Here is a 15559-nt window from a genome sequence, read left to right on the forward strand (position 1 = left end):
ATACCTAAAACTACCAATTTATATTCTTAGTTACTATTAAAACCTATAAATTTTATTTATAATCATTATAATAAAGTTTGACTATGTATAATATGTTTAAGTACGTGTATCCGATTCATGGGAAAATTCCTTCTACGCAACATTGTTGATTTGTAAGTTCGATTTATCATGTGAACATAAACGTTATTCTGTAGCAATAAAAGCTAATTTTGTTTGTCGTCTGCCTGGGCGTTAGTATAGTTTTGCAATCATTCATTCATTTCTCCCGTCTACAATACAAGTTACAACAGCTCTGCTTCGAATTCACTAAACTAATTTTCATGCATTGCATTCACGATTGTTTTGTGCGATGGTTGTTTTTGTGTTGACGTAAATAAATTCATTAATTTTAAACATGCTATTGTGTTGGTGCTAATACTAAGTGATATACCTACGGATTTCGATTTCTGTCGTGTTTTATTATAATTAAATTAAGTGTTATTCAATATGAGTGCCAAGAAAGTTTTCGATACAAAAATTCACGAGGATGAAAACACAGATTCTGGTTTTCTATCCGGGCCTCTGAGTGAACAGCTGGTGTCAGAAGAATTCGACCCGGTTGAGGAGCCTAAACACGAAGTACCAAAGGAGAGCAGTGACAAAAATGTGATCAGTGATACAGTGGACTTAGATAGTGGTTTAGATTTATGTTTATCGGAGCGTCTTTCGAGTGTGAATTTAAGCGATTCGACGCCAGTAGCCCAACCGCCTCTAATTATAATTGGAAACGAGAAGCCCCAAGACATCCCACCCCTCGCCATATTATTTCAACAAGACGATGACGGAGACACGTAAGTTCCACACATCTTAATACTAATTATGGTTATTTGTACATGCAAACATCTGGAACATCATAATGACTGGTGCATCTGTTTTTAGATGCTTATTTTTTGTTTCATACTTGTTTGGTGACCTTGTATACTGTACTAGTAAAACAACATTACAATAATTGATAACTTTGAAAGACACATTGAAAATCATGCTGTTGCAAATATATTATAATAGTTATTATTTAGTTCCTTACCTGTACCTTGTAATACCAACCATCTTATCACCATAAACTTCTTATCAATAAGTATAGATTTGTATCTCCATGGTATGGATTTTCCTTATAACCATCTAAATAATAAAATATGACAGAATAATGGAGGGTTATAATATCCATACTTGAATTAAATATTTGGTTTCATAGCAAAAAATGCTTTATAAATGAATTCATACTTACAAAATTACTATTGCCTAATTATAATAAATATGTAGAAAATATTCTGAACCTGTATTCATTGTTCTTTCCGTTTATTATGAACTAGCTGTGCCGCGCGGTTTCACCTGCGTGGCTCTGCTCCTGTTGGTCTTAGCGTGATAATATATAGCCTATATTACTCGTGGATAATGTAGGTTTCGAATGGTGAAAGAATTTTTAAAATCGGTCCAGTAGTTTATGAGCCTTTTCATTACAATCAAAGAAACAAACAAAGTTTTCCTCTTTATAATATTAGTGTAGAAATACACTTATGTACTTCATGTACTTATCGGCATTTTATTATTGAATAATTTGATGGCACTGATAACATTGTATATGGCACTCATAGATAATGATTAGTACAAATATTTACAGCTAGGCCTCTTGAGCCGCTGTTGAAGACAAAAAATATAGTTTACCTAATATAAAACTTAAGTGTGTATCTTTATTGTTTCTAGCTGGTTTGTTTCAATGATTTGATTTAATTACCTAGTATTCAATTTAATGAAGTAACAGCAATTGAAAACCTCAAAATCAAAAAGTACATAATTTTTAAAGGCAAATAATCCTTTAAATTTTATGTTTATACTAGCTGCTCCGCGCGGTTTCACCACCGTGGCTCCACTCCTGTTGCCCGTAGCGTGATGAAATATAGCCTATAACCTTCCTGGATAAATGGGCTATCTAACACCGAAAGAATTTTTCAAATCGGACCAGTAGTTCCCGAGATTAGTGCGTTCAAACAAACAAACAAACTCTTCAGCTTTATAATATTAGTATAGATATTAACTCATTTGTATGCTGTTTGTTCTCTCTATAGAAATAAATTTTGAGACTGAATTTACATTATTATGTGTTATAAATTAAAATATTTGTAAGAATAACTGAAAAGAAATCTGGTGAAGTTTTTAATCATTAGGAGTGAAAATATTTTAAGAATATTTACATAAGAAATTTTGTGGTAACATACTTATGTTATTAAATATGTTATCTCTGTAAAAAAAATTTTAGCATCATTCGTCAAACATTTGCGGTAACATACTTATGTTATTAAATATGTTATCTCTGTAATAAACATTTTAGCATCATTCGTCAAACATACAAAATATTAACAATTATTTTTACTTGTATTGTTACTCTAGTTTCAACTCCGGATTTTTAATTCTTATGCACTAACTCAACTAGATTGTTACTAGTTAGTAACATGAACTACAGCAAATAGTAAACTATAATAAAGTTTATTACAACCATACAGAGGTGGCATGACTGATAACTGATAAAGGCTTATTCAATATAGATAACGGAAATAAAATCCAGTTAATATAATAAATTATATGTCATTGTTTAATTAAGCTTTAGAAGAAAGAATCACTACATAGTATAAAACAAAGTCGCTTTCTCTGTCCCTATGTCGCTTTGTATGCTTAAATCTTCAAAACTACGCTACGGATTTTGATAAGGGTTTTTTTAATAGATAGAGTGATTCAAGTGGAAGGTTTTAATATACAACTTATTAGGTTCCGCGGGCGGAAAGCTAGTATAATAGAAGAAAATAATATTACAGAATTGTGTTTGTTTGCATATTTTCATAATAGTTAATTAAGTAGCCTTCTTAAGATTTAGTTCCTAGTTTTTAGTTAGTTAATATTATGCACAAATAAATTAAATTACAGTAACTAACATTGTTTATTTTAACTATTTATTTTGTTCAATATGTAAACCATTTAAATAAATTACAATTTAATGTGAAACATTATGATCAATTTTATATAACTGTGTAACTTGTTTCAAAATTTCAATCCATTTATTCACAGATGCAAATAAAATAAGTAGTTATTAAATAACAATCTTAACACAAATCATTAATATTTTTTCCCACTTCAAGGCTATTAGGCTAATTACAGTTTAATTTACACAAACATAACTATGTTAATATTACTATTCTCATAACATTGGGTTTTTTTACTCGTTCTTGGTTCCCTCTAGGGTCAATAGTGTGGAAAAACCAACATCATACTAACTACAATGTTTTATGATATTATAAACGTTAGACTCATGTGAGGTATAAAATATTATCTTGAAATTGAAATATTGACAAATACTTCACTTGATGGATTTTGAATCCAGATGCAAATCAACTGCTTCTCTTCTTATCACACACATCTCACTTTATTCAAAACTTTCTTGTACATAAATTCCAACTTAAAACTATTTTACTGCCAATCTTTGCTAAAACCTTAAAATTATAATATAAATATTTCATTTCTACAATAGTATCAAAACAATGAAATAATAGATGCTTTAAATAATTGAAGGAATACTAAAATTTGCGTATAATAAATCGCATATCATCAATTTACGCCAGCGCTCGTAAAATTTAATCTCCTGCTCGTAAGATACCTTAACAAGCCGAAACAAATGTCTAAAATCTATTTTCCTAATTGCAGACAACTCCACATTGCTGCAGTACATGGCTGTGAGAAATCAGTGGGCACACTCATCAGGGTGTGTCCAGATAAAGCGTGGCTCGACATCCCCAACGACTATGGCCATACCGCCTTACATCTAGCAGTGCTCGCTGGCCATGCGGTCGTTACAAGGATGCTTGTACGAGCAGGCGCCTCACTGGCCCTCAGAGACCACACGGGAGGCACGCCGTTCCACTTAGCAGTAGAGAGAAATAACACAGACTGCCTCCAAGCGCTACTTGGCCGCAGTTCAGAAATCCCACCTAGAAAATTATCCACAATACTGGACCAGAAGAATTACAGAGGTGAGAGCTAAATCATTTACCTATCTTCTATTTTCCTGGAAGAACTGATCAGGAAATGCCGTGAACATTTGTCGTTATACCTCACTACCTTGTTTAAGTTCATCTGATTCATTGTAATAACCCATTGCTGAATTCCCGGATGTTTTCCTACAATTTGTGATTGTATTTTGTCTAATTGTGGTTTATTAATATTCGAAGTTAGGTGCGTTTAGTTCAGCTAAACTCGTAGCTGTAAATCAGTACATTTGAGTCATGCTCTAATGTACTGAATCTATTTCAGAAGCTACTGTTTTATTTGCTTCTACATGATCTATCGTAGTGCTTATTTTAACTACCTTTTCTATTTAGGTCGATATAAAAATTGAAGTAACTATTAGATATATATCTTAAAAGTATAATATATTTATAAGATTCTTAAGAATACTACGCAACAATAATAATATGTTAAACATAAATATCATATGTTAATAAAGCATAAAATAATTTTATTTAGCAAAAAATAGTAATGATATCACCCGTATCAAAGCACCATTGACCTCTACTGTGACGACGACAAGGGACGTATCGACCGCCGCATGACTAGATATCGGATTTCTGAACATTAGACTATTATTCGCTAAAATATTATTTGCATGACGTAAATCAAAATCATCACTTTAAGAATGACTTTAGGAAATTTATTTTTCGTATCGATCTTGGGAATTTTGAGCACTTAAACAATATGCAATTTTACGATAATCATCGTCGAAATTATTTACTTTAAAAGTTTTTGTATGATCATCATTTAATGCAGCAACCCGTATAAACTGGCTATGCTTGGCCTTTATTGATCGTAAATCTAAGGATTTAGAGCGGTTACTGATTACGCGCTCGTGACAGCGTAGGGCGATTAAGGAAAAAACGTCTGAGTGATGACATTTGCAATAGAAATTATAACGGATATTAACCTGCCGGATATCAAGCCGTTTACCTTCATAGCTATTGTCAAGAAATTGCCTAGGATACGGGCACGCGAACGCGCACGTCATTAGAGAAAAAACAGTTTCACTAGGATGTGTCGAGTAGCAAACCTGTTTAGATAACACAGACATTGTTTACGTGATCAGACGTGAAGGTGTTAGTCAAGGCCTCCATTACAATCAATGGAATCCGAATCCTCAGCGAGTCACGCGCGGGAGTACCTACAGCTGATGGGTTGATAGCATTCGCTCACTTCTTGGAAATCACCAGAAGCTTTTCAGCTTTACTTTTACTTTAGGCGTAATTGATGCTCAGTACATGTCAGAATAGATTGTACAATTATGACGTAGATGTGAATCGTGAGGCTACGTACCAATATAAATAATAGTACCTACGCATAAATACTTACAACTGTCGATATTATAATACGAACGCTAATATCTTCCTTAAATAAATTATTTTGGGGCAAACGAATTCATCTTAAATACAATAAATTATTTCCTGCAACCTCAAATAAACAAGGTTTTACCTGGTCTTCGGAAAGCATTAAAAGCGTATTAGTTTTTGAAATAAACCAACTGTAGTTACGTGCGGTTTTTCCCGATGTTATACAATGCTTTGTCCTCGCCTTGGAAGTTTCAGTCGCTGTTTACATAAGGTTTTACCCATCGGCCTGGCCTCGTTAGAAGAGCATTCATAAAATTTCAACACTTTTGTTTTAATATCGTTCACGTTAACAATAATGGGACGGACGAATTAAACAAAATTAACGTCGGATTTCCCCAAAGATTCGGCGTTAATAATACTGATGTAAATTACGGTAGATCGGTGGCAGCGCAACATGATGGGTATTCCCAGCACGGTCGCGTAACGAGCGAACCGGCTCGCGGTGAAAGCGTACCACTCTCTGAACTCTTCGGGGTATCCCACGCCGCCGTGCTAATTGCAGCGTTACGTGGGCACTGTGAACACCGTACATGTTGCGGTTTTCCCACCTCATATGATTTCAATGATAAATAAACGAACATTGACACGTGTATCAATTATGTGTGTCACCTTTGTGGCTCGACGCGACGCTACATGCAATAAAATTCAAATTTGCTTTGCTAATCACTATGTACCTACGAAGCGTTTTCCTCTGGTCGACTATAAATTTATTCATGTTACAACGATGCACTGATATGATGAATTACACGATAATATATCTGGGGACTATAACATTATGTAAATTAATATCACATTACAGCTACACAGATATTGTATAATGTGCTGAAGTTAACATTCTGACCCCATTACAAAAGAACTTCGTCCCGTTTATGTTAGTCACGATTCGAAAATTCGCAGCCCAACCCACAAAAATATAATTCAAAGAACCGTTAACGGAAAACACAGAGCTATTGAAAAGACATGAAAGGAAAACCGCAGGTCGGACTAACGAGTATAATGGCAGTTAGAAGTAACAAAGCCTTTGATATACATCTGGGTAATTCCCAGGTGAAAGTAAGCCCGAAGGCATCCGACGCGCGGGATTCCCAACATGTCTTATCTGATGACGATAATTTGAACGCGCAGTTTGTTTTGAATTATCTGTCTTACGGTTTGGAACACAAAACGTAATCGATAACCATTCTGTCATTTGTTCATAGAAATACTATATGATCATAAAGGTATTAGTAATTTATAAATTTACCTACTCCTTGTTTCATCATTGCATATTATAGTATGATCGTGGTCAAAGACATTAGGTAAACCGATGACCGCACCGGTTTTTTGGAAAACCAATTTAAATCCGGTTTCCACTGAATAAAATTCTCTGAGAAATTATGTTTGTTATTCCTTGTTTACATTTATGAGGAATATAATATAAGAGTAGAAACATATGCTGAATATTTTTTTTTCAGTATTTTTTCTCTATTAAGAGCACTTGTCTGATTTATCTAAACAATTTAAAAAACATTTTATGAAGGATTTAGCAAAATTAAGATTACTTTAACACAATGTTGGTATTGTATGTCTTATCAGGCAAATGTTGCTGAACTGAACCGCGGTTTATCGGTATTCATGAACGCTTCAAAACGACATGGTTGATGAATTTTGTATGTAGTTAAATGTTAAATAACTCATTTATAAGAAGGCGCTCGCTAACTTTATCGTTTTCATTATTGGCTTAGCTTTCTAAAGTATAGAAAGCGCTAGCGCCAAGTGAAGCCAAGCTGTCTGTGATGATTAGAAAATAAGATCATAAAACAACAGTTACGTGATGGAAGGTTATTTCGTTCGAGGCTTTTATTTCATTTGCGTATGAAACAATGACAATCACTTGAATTGTTATCAGCTGTTATAATAATACTGGGATTCCCGTCTATCAGTTTTACAATTTGAATTAAGCAGCAGTGTACAGTGTTTCTGATAAATGTAAGCTGAATAGTGATTTGTAAATTTTGAGAACACGATTGAATCTGATGAGACTCTCACTCGTCATAAAAAATTTATAGAATTTTCGAGACTAAACCTTTGCGTATTATTCACTCGTCTCCCAAGACGCGGAAACGGTGAAAACATCGTCAACCATATATGGCGAGGGCAACAGCGCGCGCGCCGATCGCCACATTGTTGGGAAAACCCCACCGCCCCCCGCGCACCGTCGCCCCGCACCCGCCTCGCCGCTTGCGCTCGATCTACGCACCTACATATACTATACCATGTTTTAATCCTCTGTGACACAAGCCAGTCCACTGCAATCCGTGAATATTTAATGACTAATTTTTAAATCGGCGTCAAAACAATTCGTATATGTCTTCTTGATCATTAAAAACTCATATTTTACTTCATGACACATGTATATTGAATCTGCTGGATTCTTACAACGCTGAAAACCTTATTGTGTCATTGACATACAAATATGCAAAGACAATATTGCCTCTGACGCAGCTACTGTGTATAATAGTCTTGTCAAACAAGTTATCATCTGAACTGAGAACTCTTGAATGTAGTAAATCGATATACATAATTATTAATTATATACGATGGCAAATATTCTAATTTCTAAGCAAAAAGTATGAGAGTCGAACATTCGACAGATCATTACTTAAAAAGTGCTATATCATTACTAAGAGACAACTGTCCAAACTTTTAAAAAAAAGTTTGATTCACGAGTAGATGTTGTATACAGTTCGTGACCGTGTAAGGATTAGTCAATTCTCCAAGAAAATGATAAGAATTTCTAGGAAGCGCCAGCATTATTGATGTAGACGCATAAATTGAGGTAAAACAAATAGTATCGGTGTCGTTAGCTAATGATTTGCATCAGCTGATCTAGCAAATATAATTGACGGTGTGATGTTTTTAATATATAATTAATGTCTCGTCCATGGTGACGTCATTTCCTTCAAGGCTATTGAATTATTTCTCAAACTAAACATTCGACTGGACGTAGATATAATAGATCGTAGCTGCGTCTCGATATAAAAAGCACATGACCCGGCGATTTATTTTGGGTAAAGTCGAAAATACTGCTGGAATTAGGCCAACGTCTCTTATAGATGCTGAATATGCGTGCTTAGAATTTCTTACTCTGATTTTATTTTGGCTTTCGACTTACATTGCCATTCGTACATGCATTACATAATTGCTTGATTAATGGTTTCTGTATACGCTTAGATTACTAAGTCGTATCTAGAATAGCAATATATTTTAAATGTATTTTTTTATTACAATAATATCTGGAATTCTTATTTGTTTATTGTGCCATGTAAAGGGGGTTGCACAGGGGTCTTGTCAAGGACCTAAAATCTAATTTAATCATCAATCATTTCTTGTTCATAAATTATTAACAACTATACGTATAGTTGTGGATACAAGGCAAATACTAGCGATTAATGTAATACAATATATTATGAGGTATTATGTCATCGACAAAGCTCCGTTTGTTACGTGGTGTTTCTGAAAGGCGAAAGGTCAGCTTGGCGGTTCAATTTGCTTTTAATGGTCTATTAATTTTTTATTTCCATTCCCTTATCTAAATCATAGAAAAAATATAGGCTTGGTATGAAATAACCATTATTGGACTGAATTTATAAAATTTTGTCATAGATTTATTTGTTTATCTAGATGTAGCCATTTTCTGTGAAATGGAATTGAAAATTTAATCATAAATATATGAAATCACTGCTGCTGATGTGATAATATCGGAGATAATTATATTACATAAACGTCCTCTATATAATTAACTGGTAGGTACATAACTATGATTATATAATTTAAAATTTTCTGTTTCTAGTGAACTTACATAACAAACTACAAAAATAAGTTAATTTATTTAATAAGTTTTTTTCAAATGTTGCGTTCACGTCATCCATAGAGGCGTAACAGACACACCGACATACAAGCACCTTGCCCATTTCCTGTTTATTATACACTTTACATATTCATTATCTAACACAATTAATGTGTATTAAAATGGCGATATGCTTTTTACTAATTTTATTTTAAACACTAATAGTATTTTTTTCTTGTTCCAGGTCAGACTTGCGTGCATTTGGCAGCTTCCGCCGGTCACGTGAAGTTAATACAAATGCTAGTCTACTACGGCGCTGATATTAATGCTATGGTTAGTATTATTTAAATATTTCTTTCCGTAAACAGCTATTTCCATAACATTTGATCTTTTGTTTACTCTTCCGCGTCTCAATGGTTAGAGGCTGGACGGGTTGCTTCAAAGCTCAAAAGGTCGAGAGGTCAAAATTTTATCCTCATTGATTAAATTTCTATCAAAGTAATTTTAATATGGTAATATGATTATTGATTAGAAATCATGTAAACTTGATCTTTAATTAAATAAATCTAACGATATTAATTCACAATCTATAGATTTAGGTTTAACTAATATAAGCCGCCTCTAGTACTTACAACTTAGTCTAAATCTATCGAATGGGCCTATGCATGGTGGACTCTGGTTCGACTCGGGTGGTTATTTCCACATGCCATCCAAATGTAATCAATTCTTATTATTTCTGAATATTTCTGGAAGTTTATCAAGCGATGCATTGTCATTGATTTATGGAATAACCCCAAAGCATTTACGCATTCATCATAGGTGTATATTTTCCTCGAACGTTCGCACGTTATTAATCAAAAGTAAAACGAAATATACACAGGGAAAGAAAGAGTGATTTACCGTTCTGCGGTTTGCAATTTGGGCAGAATACGTAGTTTATTTGTGAAGCGATAAAAATAACCCAGAGCATTGTAAGTTATAAATAGTTAAAAAGTAAAACGAAGAGCAAAATCGAATATGTATATCTAGGTTATTAAGTAACAGAAAAGTTTCCAAAGTATATGGTCAGGTTGCAGTTTCGGCAAACGACTTCTGAATTTATGAACCTAAGTTTAAAGTCAGAACATAAGCCTTCATAGCTATAATTTGTTGCTAGTGTATATTGCTATGGAAAGTATTCACTCTCTTCTCATGACCACGATTCATATAAACTAAAAGCAGATCGTATTTGAAAGCAGCTTTCACATCAGAGCCGAGTATAAAACGGTTAAAATTATCCGTCTCACTGTTAGAATGCTCAAAGTCACGTTGCGTTGGGAAACCCGCAAATAATCAACAGATAAACGATAACGGGGTTTTTCACACACCCTCGATACAATCGCCTTGCAAAGTGCAAGGTCCTACGTTGCTACCTTTGGTTAATGATTGACATTGATAATTTTATAATCGTTTGCTAGGTGCATGACCGCTTCTCTATCTCCATTCCTATCGCCTCTTACACTTATCAAATTATCGGGATATAACTCTGCTATTAGTTAAATGTCGAATTATTTTATTAGCAAGGACTGTAGGAAGTAACGAGTCGTCAAAACGAGTTTTTGCATATTTAAACTAATCGTAAAGTTGGGTTTTGTTTCCTGACTCTTTTGCGTGTACTATCACATATCCATCATAATATTATTATATAATTAATGACTGGCAGATTGCTAGATGATTGACGAAATCTATTGGATTTAGTTGTTAATAAGATAAGTGCTTGTCGATATAGAAGAAATACTGATTTCTCAATAGCGATAACTTTAGAGTATATTCAAAATATTTAATCTCGTGTGGCCCATTTAGATAAGTTTCCCTGTTGTTGGTTTTTGTTACAAATTTGTTTGTGGTAGTTGTTATCAGTTGGGAATAAAATAAAATAGCAGTACCTATCGTGCGAAATATCGTCATCGGAGAACTAAGTAAATACAAATAAAAGATACAGATGCAATTAAACTTGAAGCTTCTAGCAAGAAATTCTTCCGCGATTGCTAAGACATTCTAAGACATTAGTTTAATTGCGATACTATAATATTATGCAAATAATGCAAATAATGGCCACTAAGGTGCCAATTGATTGCCGTGGTCATCGGCAAGCGTTATTTTAAATTAAACTTTCTGCGAGTAATTTCAACTTCTTTCTTTAATGTAACTCAATCTGTATTCGTCTCTTAAACCTATATTATCTACTAGCGGTCCGCCCCGCCTTCGCCCGTGGTACATGTTCACATTTTCTTTCCATAACAACCATTCTCGTACTTCAAGGAATATAATAAAAAAAGAATTAACGAAATCGGTTCAGTCGAAGATTCTCTACCCTCAAAGCTCTTTAAACTATAACTCTGAATCCTCCAACAGGAAGGCCTAGCGGGCTGGACGCCGCTGCACATCGCGGCGCAGCGCGGCGACACACAGCTCGTCAAGCACTTGCTCGAGCGGTGTCCCAAGCTGGCCAGCGACACGCGTGACTACGCGGGCCGCACCGCGCGCCGCGTTGCCTCCCGCGCGGTCGTGGACATGCTGCGACGTGATGATGATGACAGTGACAGCGAGGATGACGTGAGTTGCTTTTTTTTAATTTTGCGGGTGTGTGTGGGTGGCCAGTTAAAGTGTCAAGTTTTAAATAGTAGGTATTTTTTTATTTTAATGGATTTTTTTTTGTGGCTAGTTTTGAAACGTGGTGATTCGTTTTTTTTTCTTTTCTGGCCACGAGTTTTGTACAATATGTGCCTGTGTCAAGTTTAAAAAAATTGGGAAGAGCTTTTTTTTAATTTATAAATCCAGCCAGTTCTATCGTAGATTAATTTTTATTAAATTTTATGAGCTGCCAGCTGTATCGTATAGATAACTTGTGTGGAAATCTCAAAATCTTCTCGATAATGATGAGATTTTCCAACTGCAAACGAAATTTATAGAAAGCATAATACTTTTTATATGAGGCAAAAAATTCTCACAGCATTGAAAAAAGTATTGAACGAACGCCAGTTTTTAGTCATAACAAGCATCAAGCTTTTTATGTTTATTAGTTGTTGATTTTTTTTTTGTCAAGTAAACACGCTTCTCTACAATTTGCCAACGTACTAATAATTTAACCGTTATCTCTGTAATAGCAATATTTATTTTCAATGGCTATGTTATAAATTTTTATCTTTCATATTAAACTTATGACCCATGTAAATGAATACAACCTAATACATAATGTAAATAGGGAAAATGGCATATCGAAATGTTTTATAAGAATAAAAACAGGAGGCATATTTTAAATATTTGCATTGCAACGTCGGTTTTTCAAGGCTTTGAACGTGTTTTATATTTAATTAATTCACAATGAATTTTAATGGGTTGATTTTTTGTATTGAATAAGTTATCCAATAATACATTGCGGTTTAGTTAGCTTTACTGAACATTTTTAGTGATAAACTTTGAATATTGAACTCTAAACGTAATAAAATGTTGATAAATAATGAAATGATTATAATAAAATCCAATTATTTTGATTAACTAGTCTCTCCTAATCTTAATTTATTATTTAGGACGATCGATCGATACGTATCACATTTGATTATTTTAGTCTAGGAACCATCATTTTTAAATAAAACAAAGAAATACAAATTAATGAGATGTATAATAGATTTTATTTGTAATTTAAAAATGAATGGTGTAATTAATTTTGTGTTTAATAAAGTGTATTCTTCTCTTCCAGATGTATGACAGCGACGGTGACGTCGAGAGCTTTTTCTTAACAAACTTCTGCCAGAACCAGATGAACCCCATCAACGTGGCCTGAACACACAAACAGACAAACACACAAACAACAGTATTACGTGGCATTCATAAACGCTTAGTGATTAAACAACCAATCAAATGACATTATATTGACGCGAAAAAATCGACCAATCACAGCGGAGTACGCTTTTCGCGCGCTACAAAGTAAGCGCGGTTTTTTTATTAATAAAATAAAGCGCGGCAAATTCTATTGAAACAAAGTATAAATATACATTTGTGATGTTATTTAGTATGGACTTCATAGATTTATTTCTCAGAATTGTTTTAGCTGACTTCACAGCTGTACGATGAATGCTTTAATTATAATAATATGTAGACTTGTGTGTAACTTCAGTCGGGTTTTAAGGAAAATGTGAATTGCATTTATAAGATACGGGGGTCAATAAATTACAGATAAATAACAATAAATGTAAATATTATATTTTATTGGATAATGCCAGTATTTTATTTAAATTTACACACGATTTTAATAGATAACAGTCAAAATAATTCTGATTCCGTATTCAAAAAGCGCGCCAAAACTATAAAAAACGTTTATGAATGTACCATGTAATCATTGTTGTGTAGTAGTTTACAAAATATACTAAACAAATCACTTGACCAAAAATATTCCTTATTTTTTGTAATATGTATTATGAATTTATATATTTGTGTATTTTGTAAATTACTATAAGGCTATATAAAATTGTAATGAACCTGAGCATTTGTTTTTAAAACATTTCATGTAAAATAAATAAAATAATGCTAGCATTATATTATTTATTGGATGATTTTAAAAATCTATAAACATGTTAATGTTATTTTATTTACTTTAAAATTGTAAAGGATATCGTCATACTCGAAAACAAATTGTATAATTTAAAAATTGTAACAGTCTGTCTGCTCTAAAGGGCTAAATGAGTAAACCGATTCTGATGTAATTGCAGAAAAGAGAAGTTGGAGTATTGTCGGTGAAATCTAAATATGTCTAATGTAGACTTGACCTATGCCATTATAAGGTCAATATAGTGTAGTCTTCCTATATTTATATTGATGTATGTTATGATTGTTATTAAACTATGTTATTTATGTATTTGTTTTTATTTTGTATGTATGTATTGTCTTACCGGTTTTTGTATTTGTCTTTTTCTTTCTCGTCAAATTTTAATGGTATTTATTTGTTTGGAAAAAGATTTGGACAAATAATTTCGTTGTAAATTGTTGAGTTCGATGGATCTAATATAAAAACTGGGTTCCATTATGATTGTATAGACAAATAATAATTTTGACATTTAAAGTTATCTAGTAAAATTCCTTATATTATAGTATCAACATAGACCGTTTAAAAAAAACTGTGATTTCATAAAGTTTGCATTTAAACAAAAGATATTTAACTTCGCACCAACTTTCAAAGGAAAGCAGTGGCAGAGGTTTTATAATCTTTACGAAAAAAAGCAAAGATTTTCAATGAGATTTTTTATCTGTGCAATAATATCTGTCATTTTACAGTGCATGGCACTAGCACTATTACGGGCCCTCTTCACAATGGGCAACGTTGGCCCAACAAATGATGGTCGATGTTTGCCGCCATTACGGCGATTATGAATCTACAATGACGGCCGATCATAGACATTTAGGCCTTCTAATCTACCCTGATTGCCTCTACGCCAACGCTCGCTCGCCCAACGCTGGCCATTGTGAAGAGAGCCCATTATATATAATCTATGTTTAAAAAAAACAGATGTTTTATATAACAAGGATGAAATAAGAGTAATCAGCCGTTTAAAAAACAATTAGCGGTTATATATTATTTAGGTCATAAAAGTTCATTATTTTTTTAATAAAATTTCTAAAAGTATCAATAGTAATTTTTGGAATATAAAGTAGACATAAATCATTTAAGTAACTATTCATATTTTCTTCGTGTATTCAAAAACATAGGTTTCACCTTCGATAAAACGTATAATTTTAATTTGTATAAACTATGACAAATGTATGTATGTATAAGATTCAATAAAAATTTTAATATATTTAACGGTATTTTTTATTTACCTCTCTTTGAAATTTATTTGTGTTAAGTCCTGGCAAAGGTAGAATCTGTATGCTTACATAGAATATCTAGACATATAGAAAACTAGCTGTTCCCCGCGGTTTCACCCTCATTGCTCCGTTCCTGTTGGTCTTAGCGTCTTCCTCAATAAATGGGCTATCTAACACCGAAAGAATTTTTTAAATCGGACCAGTAGTTCCCGAGATTAGCGCGTTCAAAAAAGCAAACAAACTTTTCAGCTTTATAATATTAGTATAGATTAATTATAATAACAATGCAGCTTCATAATTACTTTGATTTTATAAGAAAATTCAGATATTTTTCTATAGCATGATTTAGAAAATATTAACACTATCTAATAAAATAGTTACAATAATATGTATTTGGATGGATTTAAAGATAACTTTATTAATAAAA

General features: G+C 33.0%; 1 protein-coding gene across 1 annotated transcript; it reads left to right on the plus strand.

Moving 5' to 3' along the window:
- Positions 1–252: 252 nt before the first annotated feature.
- Positions 253–13256, plus strand: LOC123693826 (NF-kappa-B inhibitor cactus). The gene is made up of 5 exons (XM_045639064.1): positions 253–830; positions 3730–4055; positions 9536–9624; positions 11686–11886; positions 13031–13256. Exons 1-5 carry the CDS (start codon positions 487–489, stop codon positions 13112–13114), a joined length of 1044 nt encoding a protein of 347 aa, XP_045495020.1. The 5' UTR covers positions 253–486; the 3' UTR covers positions 13115–13256.
- Positions 13257–15559: the final 2303 nt, after the last annotated feature.

Source organism: Colias croceus, chromosome 8 (genome assembly GCF_905220415.1).
Source record: "Colias croceus chromosome 8, ilColCroc2.1".
In the NCBI taxonomy this organism is placed as follows: domain Eukaryota; kingdom Metazoa; phylum Arthropoda; class Insecta; order Lepidoptera; family Pieridae; genus Colias; species Colias croceus.